The 25261-nt window shown below is 28.0% G+C and overlaps 1 protein-coding gene across 1 annotated transcript; it reads left to right on the top strand.

Annotated features, from left to right (window-relative positions):
* Positions 1 to 16400: 16400 nt before the first annotated feature.
* On the top strand, positions 16401 to 23346 carry LOC112697615 (histidine kinase 5). Its single transcript, XM_025750857.3, has 13 exons — positions 16401 to 16890; positions 17643 to 18517; positions 19089 to 19145; positions 19317 to 19544; positions 19638 to 19731; positions 19826 to 20032; positions 20228 to 20358; positions 20459 to 20508; positions 20650 to 20993; positions 21069 to 21172; positions 21246 to 21998; positions 22241 to 22408; positions 22836 to 23346. Exons 2-13 carry the CDS (start codon positions 17795 to 17797, stop codon positions 22956 to 22958), a joined length of 2982 nt encoding a protein of 993 aa, XP_025606642.1. The 5' UTR covers positions 16401 to 16890; positions 17643 to 17794; the 3' UTR covers positions 22959 to 23346.
* The last annotated feature ends 1915 nt before the right edge of the window (positions 23347 to 25261 follow it).

Here is a 25261-nt window from a genome sequence, read left to right as displayed (position 1 = left end):
TGACATTAACCAATAAGATGAGCTAATAATAGTATATGATCAAGATATGATGGATGAACAACATAAATTTAAACAAATTTTGGAAAATAAATTTACCAAAAGATAATATTTTTTTAAAAATTGATTCGTTAAAAAATACTATTAAAGCTACATATACGGATAATTTCGTGCAAGAATGCAAGACATTACAATTATATTTTATTTTTTAGTATTTTATGCAACTTATAATAATTAACCATTATTGCACGTTTATATTTTATCCATGATGTACGGCACGGGCACAGGCACAAACACGACACTAGGGATGTCAAAAATTTCTAGGAGGCGGGATATCTGCGGGATCGCTCCGAATGGGACCTGATGTTAGAGAATTTTTTCCGTGAGAATGGGGATAGGAAGTAGAATTCTCTCGAGACAGGCGCGGGGATCCGAGCGGGAATCTCCGTCCCATCTCCGATAATTCCTCGAATGTTTGAAATTTCTTAAATAACCTTACTTTATTTCTAACATAGGGGTTTTTTAGTAATTTCACCAATTAAAAAACCATAACCCTATTATTCAGTCTTCCCTACTCACTGTGTTGTTTGCTCGCCATCTACTCTCTATTCTCAGTCCCAACTCTCTTCCATCTCTCCACTTTGTTCAAATTCTAAAACTCTCACAGCACCATACGTTGTTCTCTCCCACAGCCTCAACTCTCTCTAGTTTCCACTTGATGTTAAATACTATATCTTATTGTTTTTTTTAGAATGGAAATTGTATTTTAAGATTTTATTTTATGGACTATAATTTACTATGTTGTATTTGTGGACTTATAATCTTGGATAAGATATGCTTGTGTGTATGTAATAGTATTTTCTAGTTTATTTTTTATTTTTTTGATATTTTTTACTATAATTTTCATATGAATGTTAAACATAAGGGGATGTGGAATGGGGCTCCGCGGAGAATACGGGGAACGTGAGAAATGGGGATGGGGACAATTATCCCCCACGGCGGGGATGGAAATTAATTTGCCCCCGCCCCCGCCCCCGCCCCGCCTCGCCCCGCCCCGCCCAACCCTATTGACATCCCTACACAACACTAACACGAGACATGCGAACACACGAATTTTAAAATCTTATAAGACACATGGACATGACATATATAGAATATAAAGTATTTTTTAGATAAATTATAATGAATTTTTGATATTTTATTGTTATTAAAATATAAAATATTTTTTAATTATTTTTAATGTCTTTTTTAATTATATAAGAGTATCTAAAATATTATTTGTTTTAATAAATAATAATATATATTATTTCTAAACTCATTTTAACAATACATGTTAAGAATAAAGTTAGACACGCTGACACGTGATGGTATTTAGGTGTGTTCAAATATATCTGAAGAAAATTTTTTTATTTTATATTAAAACACAGTTGAATACGACAGACATACATATCAGACGAATGTCGATGAGTATTCGTATCCGTGTTTCGTAGTATTTTTCTATCATTTTTATTTAACTACTAATCTATTTTATATATTTCTTATGATTGAGAAAGGATAGTTAACACAATATATATAATTATCGGATGTAAATCAAACTTATATTTTATACATAATATATATTAAAAACACGTACACAATAATTTTACTCCTTAAAATTTTTTATGTCAGAAAATCTAATTTTAGAGACATTTAAATAGTGACTAAAAAAATTAAAGTAGACACTATTTTACTGAATAGCATGCATTATGCATCTTCACTCCTTTTTTTTTCTATTTACTAAAAATAGTGTATAATTAATATATAGTTCTAGTAGCTTTGTTTCTGAAATACAATATTTGTGCATAATTTACTAAAAAGATTAGAAGGAAAAATTAATAAATGCAAACCACATCTATTGCATGTATTAAATAAATTAAAGATATATATACTTTGCCCTATCATACAATATGCATTAGATTTATATTCGCAGAAAACATATGAGATGAAATAAAAAAATTCTACCTAAAGTATTAATAAATATCAATTTATATGGCAAACATCTAAAGAACAGAAATAATATTAATGTATACAAATATATAAATACAATGCAAACAAATAAAAATAGAAATTTTTTAAATAAATTATTTATTTTAAATAAAATATAATTAATAAAACATAATATTTATATGATATAATTGTTGATATAATAAATAGAAATGACATTACTTCATAATAAAAATATGAGTTTTTTAAAACTAAGATATTTATATAATGCATAAAATTAGAGAAAATTATAAAGCTAAAAACAGAAAACATATATTTAAAAAGTCATCGAAAAATAGCTGAAGAAGTACACCTATATTTATGTGCAAAATTTAATACGATCTCGACTAAATACGAAAAAAATTCATATTCTAGAACGTAATTCAATTGATTGAATAAAAAAAATTTATATTGTCAGTGAAAAATTCAATCAATTATGTTGTATTTTCAATCAATTGAATAGGAAAAAACTCATATTCAAATGTGTAATTTAATCGATTGGTATACTTCAATCGATTTTTTGATGCTACCCGTTTTTTACCAATGGATTAGTGTCAAATAAATCAATTGAATTAACAACAAATATAATTTTTCTAATTATTAATAAAAGATCTATTTTGTAGTTATTTTTAATTATTAATGACCATAAATAATAAATTAATAATTAAAAAGTAGAAAAGTAATTTTTAAAATTAAATAATAAATAAAAAATTAATTTATAAATAAAATTAAATAAGAACTCTTTAATTATTATTTAAAAAATTAAAAAAATATATTTTGTTACCACCACTCTTATTCATTAAGAAACCCAAGAAGGCACTCCAGTATACGGCGGCGGTGCAGCTCTAGAAGCATGGAGCGCTACAAGTGTCTTTAGTGTTTCAATGCCGTTTTTACGGAGAAAAAAGAAATATAGAAGTGTTCTAATACTATATTATAAAATTACTTATTTTAAAATATGATATTTATTTAACCATCAAATGTATAAAGATATAACGCTCATCTAACTATTAAATTTTTTCAAGATGAGTGACATTATTAAAATATGTGACGTTATTCTAATGTAAATTCAAACAAAATATGATGCAAAAAAATCATAGTAATTTAAATAAGTGGTAAATAGATGATAGACATACTAACTGAAATGATCATTTAAAAATAATAGATGGTGGATATATTATTTAATTAATCATTGCACTTATTATTTTTACTTTTCTTTTTTTACATGAACTTAGAATTAAAAAATTTAAAATTAAATATTAAAATATAGATTTAACTACTAAAAATATCTTCAAATTACTTCAATGTTGATAAAAATATACTCGAATTCCATTATCGATAAAAATATCTTCAAATAATTTAAAAACACAACAAAAATACCTAATAATAAATATATATTTTTAAAAAATATCTCAAAAAAATTGAATTTTAATGCAATTTTTTATAAAAATAATTATAAAAATAAAATATTATTATACTTAAAATTTGGTAATTTTTTATTAAGTATATATTTTTTTATAAGTTTTTTGTTAACAACAAATAATACTTTTAAAAAATCACAAAATAATATATATTTAACAAAAAATTACCAAATTTTAAGAATAATAATATCTCATTTTTCTAATCATATTTGGAAAAAATTGTATCAAAATTCAATCTCTAATATATTTTTGAGAAATACATATTTAATGTTAGTTTTTTTTTACAAGATTATCTAACATTAAATATGTATTTCTCAAAAAATACATTAGAAAATGAATTTTGATATAACTTTTTGCAAGCATGATTAAAAAAAAGATATTATTATCCTTAAAATTTGGTGATTTTTCGTTAAATATATTTTTTTGTAATTTTTTGTTAACAACTAATAATACTTTTAAAAAATTACAAAAAATATATACCTAGAAAAAAATCACCAAATTATAAGAATAATAATAATATCTCATTTTTTTAATTATACTTACAAAAAATCACATTAAGAATTCAATATCTAAGGCATATTTTGAAAATATATATTTGCTGTTTGATATTTTTATCGTGTTTTTAAATTATTTAAAGATATTTTTGTTAATAGTAAAATTTTAGTGTATTTTTGTAAGCATTTAAATAATGTGAGAACATTTTTAGTAGTTAATCCTAAAAAATAAGATGTTATTTTTTATTTTTTTAAATTAAATTTTAAAAATAGAAGACTTGAAATAAAAGTAAAATAATAAAAATCCACCCGATATATATATATATATATATATATATATATATATATATATATTGGAGGGGAGCAAGAGACTTGCACGTAGAAGGAATGGTTACAATGTTTTTAAAAAATTGCTCTCATATTAAGGAATGGTTACAATAATTTGATAAATCTAAAGGGGTATTAAAAAAATGAGTGGAACATTAAAAAGCGCCATAATTTCCCACTTCAACTAAAGCCTAAGTTGCAGACACCCAAAAAAAAAAAAAACCTAAATTGCAATCGCACTTTTCTTTTTCCTTGTTTTGCCATAAATCTCTCGTTTGCCAAGAGCGGCGAGAAAAATACTTTAGGCCGAAAGGCTGAAGAATTGAACATTCCTTGTCATTTGGGACTGGACTTTTTTGTTTTCTGTTTTATTTTTTGTCATGGACATATAGGGGCATAATTATCAGAATTAAATCGGTGATTAAACCGGTCAAGCTATTAAGTTACTACTAGATTATTAGTTTAATCGGTAAATTACTGATTGAACCGATTAATCCGGTCATATATAAATAAAAAATAAAAATAATAAAATTTTTAAAACTAAAATTTAAAATACATATTTTTTATTAATATTTTAAGAATATCTAACTATTCTAAAACAATATATAACAGGAACTATAAGTATTTTGTTAATTTTATTCTATCATAAATATTTTTATTTTGTTTTTATATTAAAATAACTATTATTTTTAAATTTTAATAATTTATTAATTAGTTTATATCTATTATATATTACAAATATTTATTAAAAAATAATATTAATATATTATATAATTATGAAAAGAAAAAATAAGTGAATTTATAATTATTGTTAAATAAAAATATAATTAATTTAAGAATTAGTGAGTTTATAACTAAAATTAAAATAAATTAAATAAAAGTAAACTATTTGATGAAAGATGTCTATATATATTATAATTTGCATACATATTATTGGAAAGCAAGACAGCTCTCGGTAGCAAGGAAAGGTTTTTATCTCCTGCGACTGCGAGTATCCGTTTTGTCCCTATCCGCACTTATAATTATTAAATTCAACAAATAAAATTAAATTTTAAAATTTATATAATCATCATTACATATATAACATAAATTAAAGTAAAAATTTAAATATGATACAATATTATTAATCATTTCACTAATTATTATATAGAATAAATGACCATTTGTACCTATAAAAGATAAAAACGTTGACATATGTACCTATACTAAATCGAAACTAAATTTGTATCCACGCAAGATGTCCTTCATGTTTAAAAACAGGGTATTTTTGTCACACGAAAAACAACTTACGTAAATACAAATTTAGTTTTGATTTAATATGGATACATATATCAGTATTTTTTTATCTTTTATAAATACAAATAGTCATTTATTCTTATTTTATATATATATATATATATATATATATATATATATATATATATATATATATATCAGAACGGGTAAAGGTGAGTTTACTATAAACCGACCCGTCCAAAAACCTGCTCCAATATAAAAATGGATAATTACCCGTCTTGAACAAATAAAAATGAAGTGAATACCTATAAATTTGAGTAGTGTTGCCACCTATGTACATGGTTATTATGTTACTTCTTTCTTTCTTTTCTTGGATGGGGAATCATGTATTTCTTTGACCATGCGAATTGCCATTATCTGACCAAAAAGAAACAGAATACTACCCCGATTTATCTCTGTTTCCCAGTTTTTGGGCTTTTAAGCCCGTTGAAATACCAAAAACGTTTGTCAAACAAATAAGAAGTAAATAATTTTATTTATAATTTACAAGAATTTTAAACTTCCATCAAAATTTCCATCACTACTATCATAATTTCCATGTCCATTATTTTTATTGTATCACCATACCTCACTACTATCACTATATTTTCTACTAACACTAATATCATTACCATCACTATACCTCATCACCATCACGATGTTTTCTACAATCGCCAAAAAAATTATGTGGATAAAATTTAAAATTTAAAAACATTTATAATAATATTTGCATTCAAAAAATAATAAAAAAATAATACAATTAAAAGATATTTAAAATTTTGAATTTACTAAAAGAATGAAAAAAATTAGTATAGAGTTAATTTAGTTTACGATGTTCAATTTAAAACTAAAATAAATTACTTAAAATAAAATTAGAAATCAATTTAATGTATCTGTAATAAACTAATAATGACATGTTAAATGACATATAAACAAATTATGCTATCACACATTATATCAAACTAATATATAGATAAATAATTGAAGGTTCGTAAATAGTTTAGAGAAGATGTTGAATCTATTGCTTCTTTTTGATAAATTTTTTTGCTTATGTTTCTGACTGAAATAAGAACTTAATTACTCTAGTTTGTCAAGTAAAAATTTAGGAGACAATTTTATTTTATCTTTTTACGATGAGTTTAAAACCAAAACAATTTCGTTGTTTGAAAATAGTTGTGACTTTAGAGATATAGATAATGCAGAAGATATTTTTGTTTTGTCTTTTATCACAAAAAATCAAAAGAGAGTAGAGAAGAGAAAATTACACAGCCATATATCCTAGTTCGGTCACCATATGCAATATGACTTACATTCAGTCTCCTCTATAACAGTAGTGAAATTTTTTACTATCTTTCAAATATTACAAACACCAATTTTTATAGAATTCAACCCAATCATATATGGGACAAATCCAACTTCTATCCAAGCTAGATTTGGCTAGGTTCACTCCCTAGACTTGCAACCATTAAGTGCTTACCCAACTTAGTAAGAGAATCTCCTCACTAATTGTCTGACTTTTATCTGATAACTCTCTCTGCCTTTTCTCTCAATGACTTTTACTGATTCATCACTTAATGCCTTTTTTCATTAAAAAGAAACAAAGAAAAGATGAACACTAAAGAACAAATAATTCAATATAAAACTCTGAAGGAGAAAAAGGGTTAACTTGAAAGCTATGAGAACCCAAACTATGTGCTCACTCTTTGAACCAATCTTTGGCTATTTATCCCTTTAATAGAGGAGTAAAGCTTCTAAAACTTAAAACTTGGATTAAACAGTTAACTTCTTATTCCCCAAAATTAGCAGCAACAGCGGCGCAAAAGAGAGATGGAACTGTAGCAGCGGTTATAGCAAACATGCATCCAAACCTACTATCTTCTTTTTATCATTTTTCAAATTTCTTCAAAGATCTTAACCATTGATTTGTGCTTTGACTCCAAGTTTCATTCTTGACCTTTGATTTGTAGCAGAGCTCCATAACTTCCAATTTCTTCAACTTTTCAGTTCGATGCTTATGGAAAGAGAGCATTCTCATCAAGTTAACAATGAAGCACAAATAAAGAAAGAATTTTCTAATTCATCTCTTGATTTGATCTTAACTTTTGAACCATAATTTTTTACTTACTTGAATTCGGTAATTCACTTTTTGTTATTTGTTTTGAACCCTAATTGTACTTTATTTTTTTCTTGTTTTTGTGATTTCACGTGAATAAGAGAGAAGAGAAGAGATAAGAAAAAAAACCTGGTTCGATAGCTTTAATTTGGTTCAGATGGAAGTGAATTTTTTTTCTTTCAATTTAGTTAGTGACTAGCAACCATATTTTGGACTATTTGTGAGTGAGTGATTTGAATGGACTTGAGCCTGAGGCTTAGTTTTGGTCTATATGGATTTCGGCACACTAACCACATAAAATTGTCTCTTTTTTGGGTTGTGTTAACTTGTTTATTAGATCAGATTTGCTTTTTTTAATTTTCTGTACTATGAATGATTTAATTGCACACCTAATTGAATTTTTAACCCAATAATAATATTTAGTTATCGTCAATTAATTTGTTATTAATTTTTTTAATTCAACAACAATATTATGATATGCGTCATTATTGTCTTATGTTAACACATTTGTTGCTTGTTTTTCACATGCAAATTTGAGACATGTGCATAATTCAAACTTCACCAAAAATATCTTAATACGATTTTTATTCTTAGTTCCTTTCTAAACTTAAAGAAGGTGAGGATGTTAGAAGGACTTGCTTTAGAAATGTAGGAAACATAGTTGGAAAGTCTCACTCTGCTCAATATAGCTAGCAAGTATTGATTTGATTGTTAATAAATAAATAGGACTCGCAACAAGTAGAATAGGATAAGTTTAGACTCCACTTTTAATTTTAATTGTGAATTTAAACTTTCTCTAAAATTCACTTCTATTCTATTAGTGGGTTGTAAATCTCTCAATTTTAATTCTATTTGCACTTTAAACTTTAAACTTCTACACCTGATCTTAATCGATCCGACTCACAACAAATCAATTTTTTTAATCAAACATAATATTTAATCATCCCGTTCATAAAATACTAATAAAACAGAAATAAAAATTAAGCCCATGTTAAAATTAAAAATAATAAAATCATAATAAAATGGATAAAGTATATTTTTTGTTTTTAAGGTTTATAATTTTTTTTAAATATTTCTAATGTTTAATTTTATTCAATTTTGTCCCTAACATTTTCGATTTATTCAATTTTGTCATTAACATTTTCAATTTGTTTCAAAACTATTCCTAAATGTTTTCAATTTTGTTCCCAATATTTCAGATAGAGTTACATCTAGAGGTAATTTTGATACACATTGAAAATGTTAGAGACAAATTGAATACAATTAAACGTTAGGGATATTTTTGAAGAAAATTATAAATATTACGGATAAAAATTATACTTTATTTTAATAAAATGTATTTTAAAATTATAAAAATGAGAGAATGTGGATTTGATCTCTATCAATTTTATTATGTATGTATAATAATTTTTAATTACATATTATAAAATAGCATTTGGAAGAGAGATTAAGACTGAAAGACTGAGAGTGAGAGATGGAGACTGAAATAAGTCTCAATATTATATTTGATATAAAGTATATAAAACTGAATTGTGTCTCAATATCCAATTTAGTTTGAGATAAAAACAAAAACTAAAATTCCCTTATTAATTAAAAAAATAAAAAATCCTAAACCCACCATTCTGCCGTCACCGTCCTCTCTCTTTGCCATTAATTACTCTCATTTATTCTGCCGTCACCGTCGCCGATCTTGCACTTGGGGTCGAATTCATTGCGCCTCTGTTCTTTGTGCTCGCCGTGCCGCCTCTATTCCCTATGCTCGCTGATAGACTGCCGTACCATCTTTATTTTCTGTGTTCGTCACGCCGTCTCTATATCTCACTATTTTTTTCTTTTCTATTCTGAGATTGTTATTTTTTTATGAGATGGTTCTTATTTTTTGTATTATTGTTGTTATTGTTGAGTTTGATTTATGAAATTATTGTTGTTGATGTTGAATCTGATTTATGAAATTGTTGTTGTTGTTGAATTTGATTGATGAGAGTGTTGTTATTGTTGTCGACACTGTTGTTATTGGTAGCAGAGATGTGATGGTGGAGTGAGAGGTAGAGATGAAGTTGGGGTGAAGGATAAACTTGAAATATGAAATTTTAAATGAGGGCATTTGATGAAAACAAATTATTAAAGTTTCAATCTCTATTACCGAAATTTCAATCTCCTGTGTATTTATTTTCTAGAGATACTGAAGAGACTAAAATTTTGAAAATGGAACCATCAAACACAATACTGAATCATAGTCTCCTAGTCTCAGTTCCAATCTTCACTATCAAACACAGCCTAATATATTAGGCAGATTGCGTTAAGTTTAAATTCGCATTCAACTTAACCAACAACTCAATCTACTCTCAATTTGACTCGCTATAAATTGAGTTGTCAATCCTACTTAAATAGATTGGATCAAATTAAATACTCGACCACTGACCACTGATAGAATTAGTATTATCAGCCCTATAAATAATTGAAAATAAGTTACTTTCAGTTATAGAGCTTTATAATAGCCGAATGAATTTACCTAAGGTCATCAATATTCATAGCTGTGAATCTTGAGATTCTTGCTTGCTTTATTTTTTCAAAAAATTTTTACCTATTAATAATAATTTACTGAAAAGATTTTACAGATTTTGAATTTTTGGTGCATCTTGAATTTTTTTTAATTTTTTTTATTTTTTTTTTGAGATTTTGTTTGTGATTGAAACTAATGATTAATAGATGTATAATTTTTTTAAAAAAATTATAAAATAAGATTTTTTAATAATTTTTATAAATTATAAAACAAATATATCATAATTAATTAGTTAAATGATCAAATTTTAAGTTAAATTAAGAATTAATTATAATAAATAATTTATTTTATTCAATAATTATTAGACATATACATATCATAAAGAATAATTTATCTTTTATTTTTTAAAAAAATTGGATAGAATTTTATAATATTAAAATAATGTATGTTATCGTCAATTGCATGTCTGTTTTAGGAAAGGAAGCATTGCGTTGCAACTTGGCTTATGGGATGCTAATCATTCTATCCAGAATGGATGGTCGAATGTTATATTAACTGGCATTTCTATTTTAGTATTTATTAAAGAGGGATAAGAAACAGAAAACAACGTAACACATACATACATACATACATCAAAATACGTAGAAAACATCAAACTAATTCTCACATTGTCTGCATGAATGATTGAACTATGCTAACCGGCATATATTAGCAAACTATACATACATATAATATGATGTACTGACCACAATATGTGTATATATCATGGTTCTGAAAATTGAACCAGACCGACCGGTTTAATCAGATTAATTAGAAACCGATCATCTAATCGATCCGAAGTCAAAAACTGCAGGTAAAAAATCGATCGAATCGACGGTTAACCGACGAACCGGTCAAACTGTCCGGTTTTTTAACAGATTTTTGGTTTGAAGGTAAAATTCTTAAACGGCGTCGTTTTGTCTATTTTTTTTTTTAAAGAAAGGCTAAACGCCTAAACAACGAAGCCCTAATCAATCTTCAATTCTTCACAGCCATAATCTTCACTCTTTAGTAACACCCAGAAGCCAGAAGAGGAATCACGACGTCGCCACCACCATCAATCGAGCAGCCCATCGCTGTCGCCACCGCATCCCGCAGCCACAGCAACGACGGCGTTGACCACCGCAACCACCACCGCCTCCTCTTTCGTCGTCGCCGATCTCGCTTCCTTTTTCGTCGCCGTTACTTGCCGCCAGTAAGTAATACTCATTACTCTGTTATTCACTTATTCGGTTATTCCTCTTCTCTGCCTTCTGATTTCATGTGCTTGATTTTCTGATTTATTTGTTTGCGATTTTGATTTGCTTGTTTGCTGCCTCATGATTTTGAAGAATTATTTATTTGTTCATGGTTTTTGATTTTCTGAATTATGTGTTTGTGATTTTGATTTGTTTATGTCCCCCAGCTCTCGTCACTGCCACAGAGAGAAGCTGAATCTCTCTACCATGCATCGTTTCGCCGCGAGCTTAGCCGGTCACCACCAACTCTGGGTAACACTACTTCTGCTCTTCTTCCCCTTTCCATTTTTCAGTCTGTCTCTGTTACATTCCAGGTCCCCTACCTCATCCCTGCTTCCTGCTCTATTTCTTTACTTTCTTTTATTAATTCTGCTGTTAATTTTAGTTAGATTGCTGATTAATTCTGTTTGTTAGGATAGATAGATATATATGCTGTTAGGTAGCTAGGTTGTGGTTAGAGGATTCTAGGCCTGATAATTGTTCCGTTCTTGATTATCCAACATGGCTTAATACTGCTCGTTTGCTAAATGATGTTGGTGTGATCATTGCTGTGCTGTTTCTATTTCATGTGACCTGATTCTACCTGCTGCCCTACTGAACTGTACTTGTAAAATTAAGTTTGATGCTGCCTCTGTACATGCAATCCATGCTTTTCTCATGTTAATTATAATTTTTAGATTCATGTGCTTATATTTTGCTGCTATTTGCTGCCCAAATTTCTAAAAATTACTTTGTTTTTAAACTTGTTACTTAAGAGTTGAACGTGGCACTTTTCAAATTCTTAGTATCACTATATTTCTCTTCTTTAATGATCTATGAAGTTGTTTAGTTATAAACTTTGATGTTTGAAGTTGTTTGTGAACCTCTAATATTAAGTTATGGATAATTTATTATGTAAAATTTTAAATTTTATTAAGTTAGAAATTATTGAATTTATATATTTAAAATTATTTTTAAATTTTTTAATAAATTTATTTAATATTTAATTAAACCGATTAAATTTCGATTAAACCCTAATCAAACTAATGAACCATTGAACTAGTAATTTTACCGATTTATTAATCGGTCCGGTTCAACCTTGGTATATATTAGTAAAAGAAATCTACTTTTAATCGTTATATATGAATAAGATGATTTTGGTTGTCTATCTCCTCACATAGCAAAAATAATTGTTAACAATGTAACGATATATAATTTGATATATCTATGTAAAATTTGTTGTATTAATAAATACTAATAATATATACAAATTGATCCCTCAAAAAAAAAATGAAAGATGTTTGACAAAAGTCAACAAGCCACGTGGCAGTTGTTGAGTTGACGTAGTTACTAGTGCAAATTAAATTAGGAGCCTATCACATGCAAATGGCTAATCTGACAGAGTTTAAGGAGCAGACACAACAAAGGAGAGAGAATATGGCTTAGTTGTTCATATTCATAAACAAACAGGAGGTATATCACAATGTGTTTTAGTGCTTATTATATCCTACACAAACCAATTTAATTTCATTTCATTTAATTTATAACACACTACCCATGTCTCTCCAACTAATAGGACGTGATTTTATTATTATTGTGGGGTTACTTGTGTTTTATATGTGTCTCTTTATAATTAGTTTAAGTCTATTGCTTTATGGAACAAATTATTTTACTATTCTCAATTAACAAGTTTGATATTACTTGATTAATAAATCACTTATGTATGCGGACAGCATTAACACGTTGTTTAATGTTATCTTAAGATTTCTATTTTAGTAATTAAGTAGATGAAAATTCAAGTCATTAATTTTTATTTATTTCCCCTATGAAGCATTTTGCATGAAGTAGAGTACTTTTGGAAAAAAAAAAAAAAAACCTACTAGTCATTTACTAATTAATGACATGATGCCAATCACGGGTTTATTTTAACAATTTTTTTAATCTAGGGTTTATTAAACTTCGAAACAATCAATCATTGACGTGTTAGATTTGTTTAACCAATCAAAAGCAACTTATAAAACCAAACACATGCATTGATGCATATATCATATTAACACACAAAAATCTATTTGTGGCTGAAACCCATCATTAAAATTAATCACTATATTTATAAATAAATATATGTATATAGTTTAATTTATTTTTAATATATATTTTATTTTAATGATAAATTTAATAGTTAATTTTAATGTATATTTAATATAATTGATTAACATATATAAAAAAATAATCAAATTAAAAATTAGAATAAAATAATAATTCGGTTCCAAAAATTTTAATTTTGAATTAATTAATTTAAAAAAAATAATTTGATCTTTTAAAATAGCAAATAATAAACATATCTAACTATTTGAAAAAAAAAAGACACTTTGGGATTACTGAAGAACAGACGAAATAATAAAGCAACGGAACCATCATAGTATTTTATAAATACTTCAAACAAAAAAAGAAGGATGGTTATTGGATCATTTACTGATGCTGATCTGGGTCTGATAGACCTAGTATATGTTCTATTTCTTTGATGGAAGGTCTAAACCAATTCCATAGTAGAGCCGTATGCAATCCGCAAATATGATATCTTTTTATTAATTTATTATGTAAAATTTACAGGTGATATTTATACGTATCGTTAAATACTGTGTTATGTTTATTTTAAAAAGATCGTCATGTAAATAATAATTTTTGGAGCGAAATTTTACCTGTTTTAATAAGATTTATGATAAACAAAAAGTAGTTGATAGACATTATATGCAAATTCAGATAATAAATATTTTATTGTCTAAATCTACACTGTGTCTATATTCATATGACAACATATAACAAAATACTGTAAATAATAAAATATATAAATAACTTTATTTATTTTGTACTATCTATTAATAGACGTAGAAGATACATGTCTATTATTTATTATTATAAAAAATTTAATTAATATTTTTTTATAAAAATTAATTAATTTAAAATCAAAATTTTAAAAATATAATTATGACTGTACTCTATAAACTACCATGATAAGCATTAACTTCAGAACTCAATTAATCTAAAACGGGTGATCAGAGATAATCTTATTTATATAATTAAGAATCTGTGCAACCGCCCTATTGAGTCTCAAATACATGCATCGCATCACAAAGTAAAATAGTAAACTATGCATTTAAGCATAGATCCATCATGTGACTTGTTTTCTCTATAATGATAATAATAAAAAATAAGTTTAATTAAATTTCACTCGCGACAAATGGCGCGTGAGTGCACGCTCTCAGCCACCACATCCCGCGTACGTCACCTTGGAAATGGCGGGGAACATCAATGGCTTCCTTCGGATTTAAAAAATCCATCTCCCCATTAATATATAATTAAATAAAAGATAAACCACAAAAAATACACTGTATTTAAATATTGTTATCGAGAAAATTTCTTTTAAATAATTTAAAAACACGGAAAAATACACAGTATTAAATACATATTTTTAAAAGATATTTTAGAGATTAAATTTTGATGCAATCTTTTACAAATATAATTAGAAAAATGAGATATTTTTATTTTTAAAATACAATAAATTTTTGAAAAATAAAAAATATAGAGATAAAATTTTTATCTAATTTTTTGTATGTATTTTTTAAATAGTTATCTAAATATTCTTATAAAATTCTGGATCAAATGCTAAACAGTTTGTCAAATACAAAAGTCGTTTGCCCCTTACAAAAAAAAAATTATTTTCGAACATTTTTATCGCATTTTTACATTATTTACAGTTATTTTTATCGATAACAAAATTTAAGTGCATTTTTATCGACGACAAAATTATTCGAGTATATTTTTGGTAATTTATTCATAAATAAAAATAAAAATGAAATAGGTTCATTTTTAATCCTTTTCTCTAGCCGAATATTTTCTAATTTTCATAACTAATTGAATCTACGGTTAATATTTTTCAGATAAGTAATAAGAGACCTAATAAAATAAGATATTTTTTAAATACTCTTAAAATATTAGTATTCAAGTAATTTTAATTGCTAATTTTAGTTAATATATTATATATATTTTTTATAACTAAAATTAAATATTAAAATTATTAAAATATTAATATGATTTAAAAACATTTAAAATTCTTTCAATAATATATATGATTGTTTGATTCAAATATTTATTATTATTGTGCAATATGCTACTACTATACATGTATGTCTATATATAAATATTGGCTTATTATTATTAATAAGTTTTTCATATATAAGATTCAAGTGGGTTGCCTTATTTTAATTTTCCACTAAATTGATTTAATTAGAGTGACGTTTATTCATGCATGTAGATTTAATTAGTCTTGTCTTAGCTTCCACTACATTTAAATATAGTATTCTTTATCTAATTATATTTTGCTTACTTGTTTAATATGTTTTTTACAAGTGTCCTCTCTTATTCATGGAGACTTCCTGCATCAACATTCAACCACCTAAAGTGAAAATTTTCTATGCTCCATATATTCTTCTATATATATAATATGCTATTCACATCTTCTTTCTTTCGCTTTTTTTTTTTAAATATCTTTTATATACTTGGTGGTGTAAAGTATTAGAAAAACATAATATGTTCTATGTAGCTCGTGTATGTACGGACATATAATTATGCAGTGTAATATTAACAAAAATAATTATTTTTAATTTATTATTTAAATTATCATCTATACATATAAATATGATTGAATAATAATAATAATAATAATATATCAATATATCAAATTAATTCTTTTAAAAAATGGTAAATGTTGATTTTTGGTTTTGATTTCTAAAAAAAAAATTGTATATTTTAATTTTTAAACTTCGTTGTTTATTTAATTTGTTCCTTTAAATGTGATTAAAATATTTTATAGAAAGGTATTATTCTATGGGAAAAAAATTATTTAAGAAAAAAAAGTAATTTTCTAATAATATAGCTTTTGGTTTCATGTGGTGCATGCAACAATGATAAAAGAAAAAAGAGCTCTGAAACTGTGAAGGGTAACATTGCTGCCTCATAATATGACACAGCAAAGACAACTAAGAAGAAGAAAAAAAAAGAATAGTATATTGCCAAAGAACCATTTCTATTTTATCATATTTGACCTCCTTAATGCACATGGCTGCTTGGATTTCTGTTCTCTTACATTTTTGTTTGGAATTTTTTCATTTTAAAGATTTTTTTAAGAAAAAATTATATTTTTCTTTTACCCTTTGAAGTTTAGAATCACATGGTGTCCTTCCTGAATCTTTTCTTTTCTTTTCATTTTTTAAAAATTATTTCTTTCTCTTCTCTCTGTCTCTCTCTCTCTTTCTCTCTCTTTCTGCTCTCTTTCATTGAATGGTTTTGACTCCATAGTTGAAGAGATTCCTCAGATCTACAGGGAAAGCTTTTTGGACATTGTCAACTTCAGTTTTTCATATGTTTCTGATGATCCTTTCTTTGGTGACATACTAAATGGTTTTAATTCAGTTAATGCAGTAAGGTTAGAACTCTCTTAATTCATGTCATTGTAATGATGGTTTTGTTTTTTTTATCACTAATTATAGGATTGGTTTCAAGGAACCCAATTTTCAATTCTTATATCATTTTTCAATTTTCCTTTTTTTTTAAAAAAATTTGATTTCATTTGTTGGTCATAATGATCTTATTTGTTTCATCCTTCATGTTTGTAATTGAGACCATTCATCATTTATTATCTTTGATTTGCAATTGTAAGTGTTTATTGAAATTTGAGTGTTATTTTGTTATGTTTTTCTTCTCTTCCTTTCTTCTTCTTGTGAATGTTCACGTCCACTTCAACTTTTGATCAAAATGTTCAAGTTTCTTCCCCTCTTTTGTTTTTATTTTTTATTTTCTTAATTCTTTATATTAAAAAAATCTTATATAGTTTCATGCCCACCACTTATAATTTTCTTCTACTGTTTGTCTTTTGATCATGGTGCAGCACATGAATTTTGCCATTTGTTTGATTAAAATCTAACCAGTAACCACTAATTGTCGTCTCATATGATGACTTTTTCCCCTTATTCTTCTTTAGTTGGTGACTTTTGTCTAAAGTTCTTGATCTTGACTACTTTCAATGTTCCACTTCTTTTTTTTTTTTTGAGTTTAATTTCAGTTCCACTTTCTGTCTTGGAAATTGAGTTCTAATATTATATATATGCATTCCAATTTTCAAGTTTAATGCTGAAAACTTATGTGTAACCTTTTTTATTTATTTATTTTTATTACCAGATTATTGCTGCTAGCAAAAATCAGTGTTCTGGAATTTGGACTTTGATTATGAATCTGATGGTTGAAGTTGAAACTGAAATTGAAATCACAAGTTGTGAATTGTAAGGTGAAATAAAGAAAGAAAATTGGATGCAATTATTGTGGTTGCAATCATGGGTTGTGAGATGGAATTGGAGAGTGAATGTATTGAGGACATGGAAGTTGAAGTCCTGCCTTCAATGTGGCCGGAAGATATCGGAACAGACGCAGGAAAGCAGTTCAATATAGAGAAGCCTGGCAGAGATCAAGACATGTTGGAAGATGTTACAATCATGGAGGAACCAACCATAGCTGATTTCCAGCGATTAATGGAGCTAACTAACTATACAGATAGAGGTTCTTCACAATTGGCCTACTTAATGAAACATTGGGAGTATAAGCAGGCCAACGCCGTTCGCCTTCTTAGAGAAGAACTCGACAACTTGAGCAGGCAAAGGCAGGAAGTTGAGCAAAGGAGGCTGGAGATATTGCAAGAGAATCGGTTTGAGGAAGACTATGGAGATGATAAGAGGCCAGTTTCTATATTGGATGAAGTTTATTACACTTGGCAGGATCTGCCAAGCCGGAAAAGTGATGTTGTTGTGCAGAACAAGAGGATTGAGATTGATGCAGAGTATGATACTGTTGTATACTGGAAGCAGCGCGCGCTGCAGCTGGAAAAACAGTTGGAGGCGAGTATGCAGCGCGAGCAGACGCTTATGGATAAGTTGCAAGAAAGCATTAAGACTATTGAGAGGCAGTCCTCGCCGGTTGAAGAGTTGTCGCAGATTCTGAAGAGAGCTGATAATTTCTTGCATTTTATACTTCAAAATGCACCTGTTGTCATTGGTCACCAGGTACAATTCAGTGAGTAATTTTGGTTCTTATATTTTAAGAATTCTGGAATTTGATATCAAAATTAGTCTAAAACTTATAGAGTTGGAGCCAGCAAGCATTTTAATATACCAATTTTGTTAATCTGACAGTTGTTGTTTTCTTGAATATGAAAGAAAATTATGCATTTATGTAGTAGTATTTATATTCTTTTAATGCAATATGTTTCAGCAAAACTTCATAGAAGCGGTAGTAAACTATATCACAAATCACATGCATATTTTATGAAGTTCTTTAACCTTCTTAGTTCAAATATTAATTCGCCTTATACTATGCTGCATAGAATAAGTGATGTGAGCAACCAAATTCTTCTTTTATATTTGTATTAATTATGATGGGGCGATCAAATTGGTGCAGAAAACATGAATAAATATAGAAACTTGTTACAAAATTCAGAATTAGTATCAAATTACTTGTTTGCTTGTTTCAATTTGTGCATCATTAATTTCATTATGAATGTTAAATAGTTATTTGCAATTATGAGTGATCTCTTAGTCTGGAGAATTCTGATTCTCTGATGTATTTTTCTTGCAGGACAAAGAGTTGCGCTATCGCTTTATCTATAATCACTATCCAAGATTGCAAGAGGAGGTAAAGATTGCTGTTGAAGCTGAATTTCGCCTGTTCAAATCATTTATGTTGCATTAAATAGTTTTTACCATAATCTGTTGAATCCTCTTTACTCTTCATAACTTAGTTTATTTCTTTTGCTAACAGAGTTTAACTATGCCTTAAATGGCTCATTATGTTTTGCTTTATCAGGACATCATAGGAAAAACAGATGTCGAAATTTTCACAGGTTCTGGCGTGAAAGAATCTCAAGATTTTAAGAGAGAAGTTATGGAGAAAGGATTACCTGCAAAAAAGGAAATCACATTCGAGACAGATCTATTCGGGTCAAAAACATTCTTGATATATGTAGAACCTGTGTTTAGCAAGGCAGGTGAAACAATAGGAATAAATTACATGGGAATGGAAATAACAGATCAGGTAAATTGTTAAAAATTTTGGTTTTAAATTGTTACTTCAATTCTTGTATTTTGGATATGTTATTTACATTGGATTCTTCACAAAACTATTTAGGTGAGAAAAAGAGAAAGGATGGCGAAGCTTCGTGAAGAGATTGCGGTTCAGAAAGCAAAGGAGACTGAACTGAATAAAACCATTCATATTACAGGTTTGAGTTTTGATAAACTTGTTTGTGGATTTTTCTTTGTTTTAATTTGCTTCGGATGCAAGAAAGGTTAATTTTATTCCTTCCCTTTTAACAGAGGAGACTATGAGAGCAAAACAAATGCTGGCAACAATGTCTCATGAGATAAGATCACCTTTGTCCGGGGTTGTGAGCATGGCTGAGATTCTTTCTACGACAAAACTTGATCGCGAGCAGAGACAACTCTTGGATGTCATGATATCTTCAGGAGATTTGGTTCTTCAACTCATAAATGACATTCTTGATCTTTCCAAGGTTGAGTCAGGTTAGAAATCTTAATCCTTTCGCGCCTTTCCTTGTCATCAAAGGTATCTATCTGCACATGAAAGTTGTATAAAGACTAATTTAGATTATTCAAATATTTGTACTGAATTCATAAAATAATCAGAATATTAATTGTATATGGAGCGGATCATTTGAATCCGTTTCGTGTGCATAAAGTCGCTTGTTCTCTGTGCAGGAGCTATGAAATTGGAAGCAACGAAATTCCGGCCGAGAGAGGTAGTAAAGCATGTACTTCAAACAGCAGCAGCATCATTGCAGAAAATGCTAACCTTAGAAGGGAATGTGGCAGATGACATACCTATTGAGGTAAGAACATTATGCAACATTTTCTGCCAAACTTTTGCATTGTTTGATATTGAAGTGATTAACTAAAAAGATTCACAGAATGGTTCATGCATAATTTCAGGTCATTGGAGATGTGTTAAGAATTCGTCAGATTCTCACAAATTTAGTCAGGTATAAACCCTAAAAAATATGCTAATGTTGCTACTTGCTCCATATCTAAAATAATTTACGAGTATGATTGAAGTTATAAATTCAATAACAAATGTATTTCTTTTAGTTTACATTTTGATGCTTTATATTATATGATTGCAGCAATGCTGTGAAGTTTACACATGAAGGCAAAGTAGGAATAAACCTTTATGTTGTGACAGAGCCACCATTTGCCAAAACAGAAGAATGCAATCAAAAGATGAACTCAGAACAATCAACAACTTGTTCAAATGGAGTGAAGGATCATAGATATCAATCAACACTAGCTAAGAGTGGCAGTGATCAAAATCATCATGGCAGTGATCACGCGTTTAACAACGAATTTCGATCTTCAGTTAAGAGTGATTACTCAATGAATGGTGGTGACACTGAGGAGGAAAATCACTCAACTGAAACAACAGTGTGGATTCGTTGCGATGTGTATGACACTGGAATTGGAATACCAGGTAGCTATGATTCAAATAAGATTGACTTATTTTTACAGACAAGTATTTAATATCTTGAATGTCATAATGTGACAGAAAAGGCCATACCTACTTTATTCAAAAGATACATGCAAGTGAGTGCAGATCACGCTCGAAAATATGGAGGCACGGGACTCGGATTAGCAATATGCAAACAACTGGTATACAAATTTGTAAGATTTAGGGTTTAGAATTCAAGAAGCAAATTTGAATCGCTAAAATGAAATGTTTCAGGTTGAGTTAATGGGAGGTCGTCTAACAGTATCAAGCAAAGAACACGTTGGATCTACCTTCACATTCATACTTCCGTACAAAGTTTCAATAGCTTCTGATGAAAACTCCGACGACACCGACGAACTCTCCGATGTGGACAACAATGACGCCGTTTCCGACGATTTAACAGAAGGCTTCTTCCAATTCCAACCCCGCACTTTAGGATCTCTCTTCTCTTCCAATGGATCCACAAGGCGAACCTCGCACAAGTTCAACGGATTTCCGCCCAATCCTTTCTCATTGCCATCTCCAAACGCCATCGCTTCCAAAGCGATAACGAATTCCGTTGAAGATTCATCTTCCGTTGTTGTTGATGCTTCGGATCTGACAGAATCAACGAGTTCATCGACGACCGAAGAAAAAGATCATCGTGAACATTCCGCGAAATCGCGGCACGAGCCTTCGTCACATAGTAACGGTTGTGATGATTCTTCGAAACAAATGAATGAATCAAGAAAGTCATCGTGTGAGGGTTTGATGAAGAAGGAAGATGCGAATTCGCAATGTGTTACTAGCAGCACTGCATCGCCGACGGAAGAGACTAAAGATTCTTCTAAAGTGAAGCCTAAGATTCTTCTTGTTGAAGATAACAAGATCAATGTGATGGTGACACAGTCAATGATGAAGAGGTTAGGGTATAGCATGGATGTTGTTAACAATGGAGTGGAAGCCGTTCGTGCCGTTCAGCGTCACACTTATGACATCATTCTCATGGTAATTTTCTTGAAGTTGATAGATAACAGTTTGAATTCAATTTTGATGCATAGTAAGTATAAAGCAGTTTTATGGTGACTAAGTGTTATGGTTGGAGTTCATACTTTGCTTATGGTTTATCTCACAAGTATGATTGCTGGAAATAATGCTGCTTATTAATTTGTATGTTCATAATTTTAGGTCAATTTCTGCTTAGAAATTTTTAGTTTCTGCTAATAGTTTGGAACTTTGCACTTTCACAGGACGTTTTCATGCCAGTTATGAACGGTCTTCAGACGACGAAACTGATTCGATCTTATGAGGAAACCGGAAACTGGGATGCTGCAAAAAATTCTGGAATTGAACAAATACAACAAATTTCAGATTATGAATGTTGTGTACCACCTAGAAAGCGGATCCACATTATTGCGGTGAGTAATTAGACAAATTTGATATATTCGTACTCAATCTATTTAGACAAATTTGTAGCAGATATAATGAGTTATGAACATATTGAATTTCGAAATTGATAAATATTATGGAGTGAAAGGAGTAATCTAAAATATTAGACTGGATTAAAAGGAATAGGTGATTAACTAGCACTATAGACTAAGTTACCAATTAAGAACTTCTAAAGAATATAAGAACTTAAGTGAAAAACATACTGAATTGAACTACAGGGACAGCAGATTAACTGAACTTTCAAACTCATGTTAATTGGTTGATATAAATTTGCAAGGTCAAAAAGTTTAAGAAGTGATTTTAGTATTGAAAAGACTTGCATCTTCCATGAGCAAAATCTTATTTGTTATAAATGACTAAATGAGCCTTTATTAATTTATCTTATTATTGATGTAGATGACAGCAAACACAGTAACAGAGAGTGCAGAGGAATGTTATGCAAATGGTATGGATTCATTTGTGTCAAAACCTGTGACGTTCCAAAAATTGAAAGAATGTCTTGAACAGTACCTAAGGTGATGAAATCCATGTAAATTTTCTACTTGTGTATAAAAAAGAAAAGATAAAAGAATAAGCCTAGGAAAGTTTTGTAAGGTAATGCATCATGTTCTTCTCCTCTCCACCGGTGTCTACATTAATTTGTATAGATCTACAATATTCTTCTTCTCTTCCTTTTTTTTTTCATTTTTTTTTAGTTTAACAAACCACAAAAAAAATGTAGTTCTGAAAAGTGTGCAGGAAATTAACTATGCAAAATAGCTCTTAGCTATAGGATTAGGAGTAATTGGATACTTGATGTAAAAGGTACAGAACCATTTGGTAGTAGATTATGTGCATGCAACTCTAGTACTACAAAAGGAACATTTAAAAATGGAAATTATACTAGTCACCAGTGATCTCTTCAAAAGGTAAGTGCTACATTTACATGGAAATTGGAAAGTTAGGGTTTATATAGTTAAATCCGTCCATAAAAGATTATTTATTATTCAAATTGATTTTAAAAGAATAAATTAGTTATTTTAGTCTTCGAAAAATAACATATAAGTCAAATTGATTTTTTCATTAATTAGATAATGACATGTCATATTAAGTACTATATAACACGATAACGTAATAGGTTAATGCCATGTATCACAAGATGATTGGTTATGTATCAGGTCAGTAACATGTGTCATGTCAGATATCATCTGACATGTCATAAATTTAGTTAAAGTCAAATTAATCTTTAAAAGTATATACATAAATCATTTTCATCTCTAAAATTTTAAAAATTAATCAAATTAATTTTTTATATAAATCTTTCTTATTTTTAATATAAAGTTTTAATATTTTTTAATACTACTAATTTTAATATCATCTTTTAGATCTTAATAAACAAAATTTTTTTTACATAAAATAATAAAAATAATTAAATTATTACAAAAATTATTTTGTTATTTGTATTTTAACATTTTACATTTTCAAATTCTTTTTTTAGTAATTTTATCAAACTATCATTAATTATATACTTAAAAATTTATTTTTTTGAATCTCACTAAATAAATATAGTAATTATTTTTAAAATTTAATTATTTCTATTATTTTATGTAAAAAAATTTATTTATTAAGGTCTAAAAAATCATGTTAAAATCCGTAGTATTAAAAATATTAACAATTTAATATTATGAAGAAAAAACAAGAGAGATTTATATAATATAAGGACCAATTTGATTAATTTTTAAAATTTTAAAAATAAAAATGATTAATGTGTATATTTTTAGAATTAATTTGACTCTTAATAAATTTATAACATGTAAGATGACATGTGGTATAATACGTATTATTGCTTTGACATATCAATCAATCATTTTATAATAGATGACATTAACTATCATGTCATCATGACATGACATTATGTCATGTGGTATTTAACATGATACGTTATTATTCAACTGATGAAAGAACTAATTTAACTTATACTTTATTTTCTGAAAATTAATATGACTAATTTAATCTCTTAGAAACTAATTTAAAAAATAAGTAATTTTAGAGATAACAAAATTAGTATTATATTTTATAAAACATGAGTGCGTTGATTGTTATATAATTTTACAAATAGAGAGAGATGAAATGAAATATCACCTAATTTAGTTTGGGTTTAAAATCTGAACAAAGTACATGTGTTTTGAACATCCATTATTTATATTGGTGTAAATATTTTTGTTGCTTGAATTTACAGCTTGAACTATGATGGTGAACCAGATGTAAGAAATGAAACAAGGTGACACCGTGCAATTCATTATGAAACGTACAAATTAAAAAAGGAGAATTATTTTAAGTTTCTCAAAGAGAATTGTACTTTATGTCATATAGGTGAATACTTGCTAATCTGTGATTTCTGGATATTCATAAAAGAGTGGACTAGTTATAAAAAATAATTGAACTAAAAAAAACAAAAATTCACAATAACTTAAATACACACCCATTGATAGTTTAATACTCTCTTTTTCATCAAAAGAAATTCGAACCTATATGGCACTCTTAAGCGGCAAATATATTTGCCATTGGGACAAGCCTCAGGCCCAAAATGCATAACATAAGCTTTTTGGCAGTCCATGATGCAACATTTCTTATAGCATTCTTTGAACTTCTCACGACTTCGTCTATATTTTCTACGACATTGTTTCCGACAATCTGCCAACATTTTGAAAGGCCCTTCAATAACAATGGAATTGTCTTCATACGTAGCGGCACAAATTATCACTCCAAACATCAACATTACAATGTGGCGGATTTATGGAGTCTAAGGTGGCCATGGTTAGTTGGTTACCATAATTTTTTTA

The sequence above is a fragment of the Arachis hypogaea genome, chromosome 16, assembly GCF_003086295.3.
Source record: "Arachis hypogaea cultivar Tifrunner chromosome 16, arahy.Tifrunner.gnm2.J5K5, whole genome shotgun sequence".
Lineage (NCBI taxonomy): Eukaryota > Viridiplantae > Streptophyta > Magnoliopsida > Fabales > Fabaceae > Arachis > Arachis hypogaea.
Note: the sequence above shows the minus strand (reverse complement) of the source record. Positions and strands in the feature narration are given on the sequence as shown.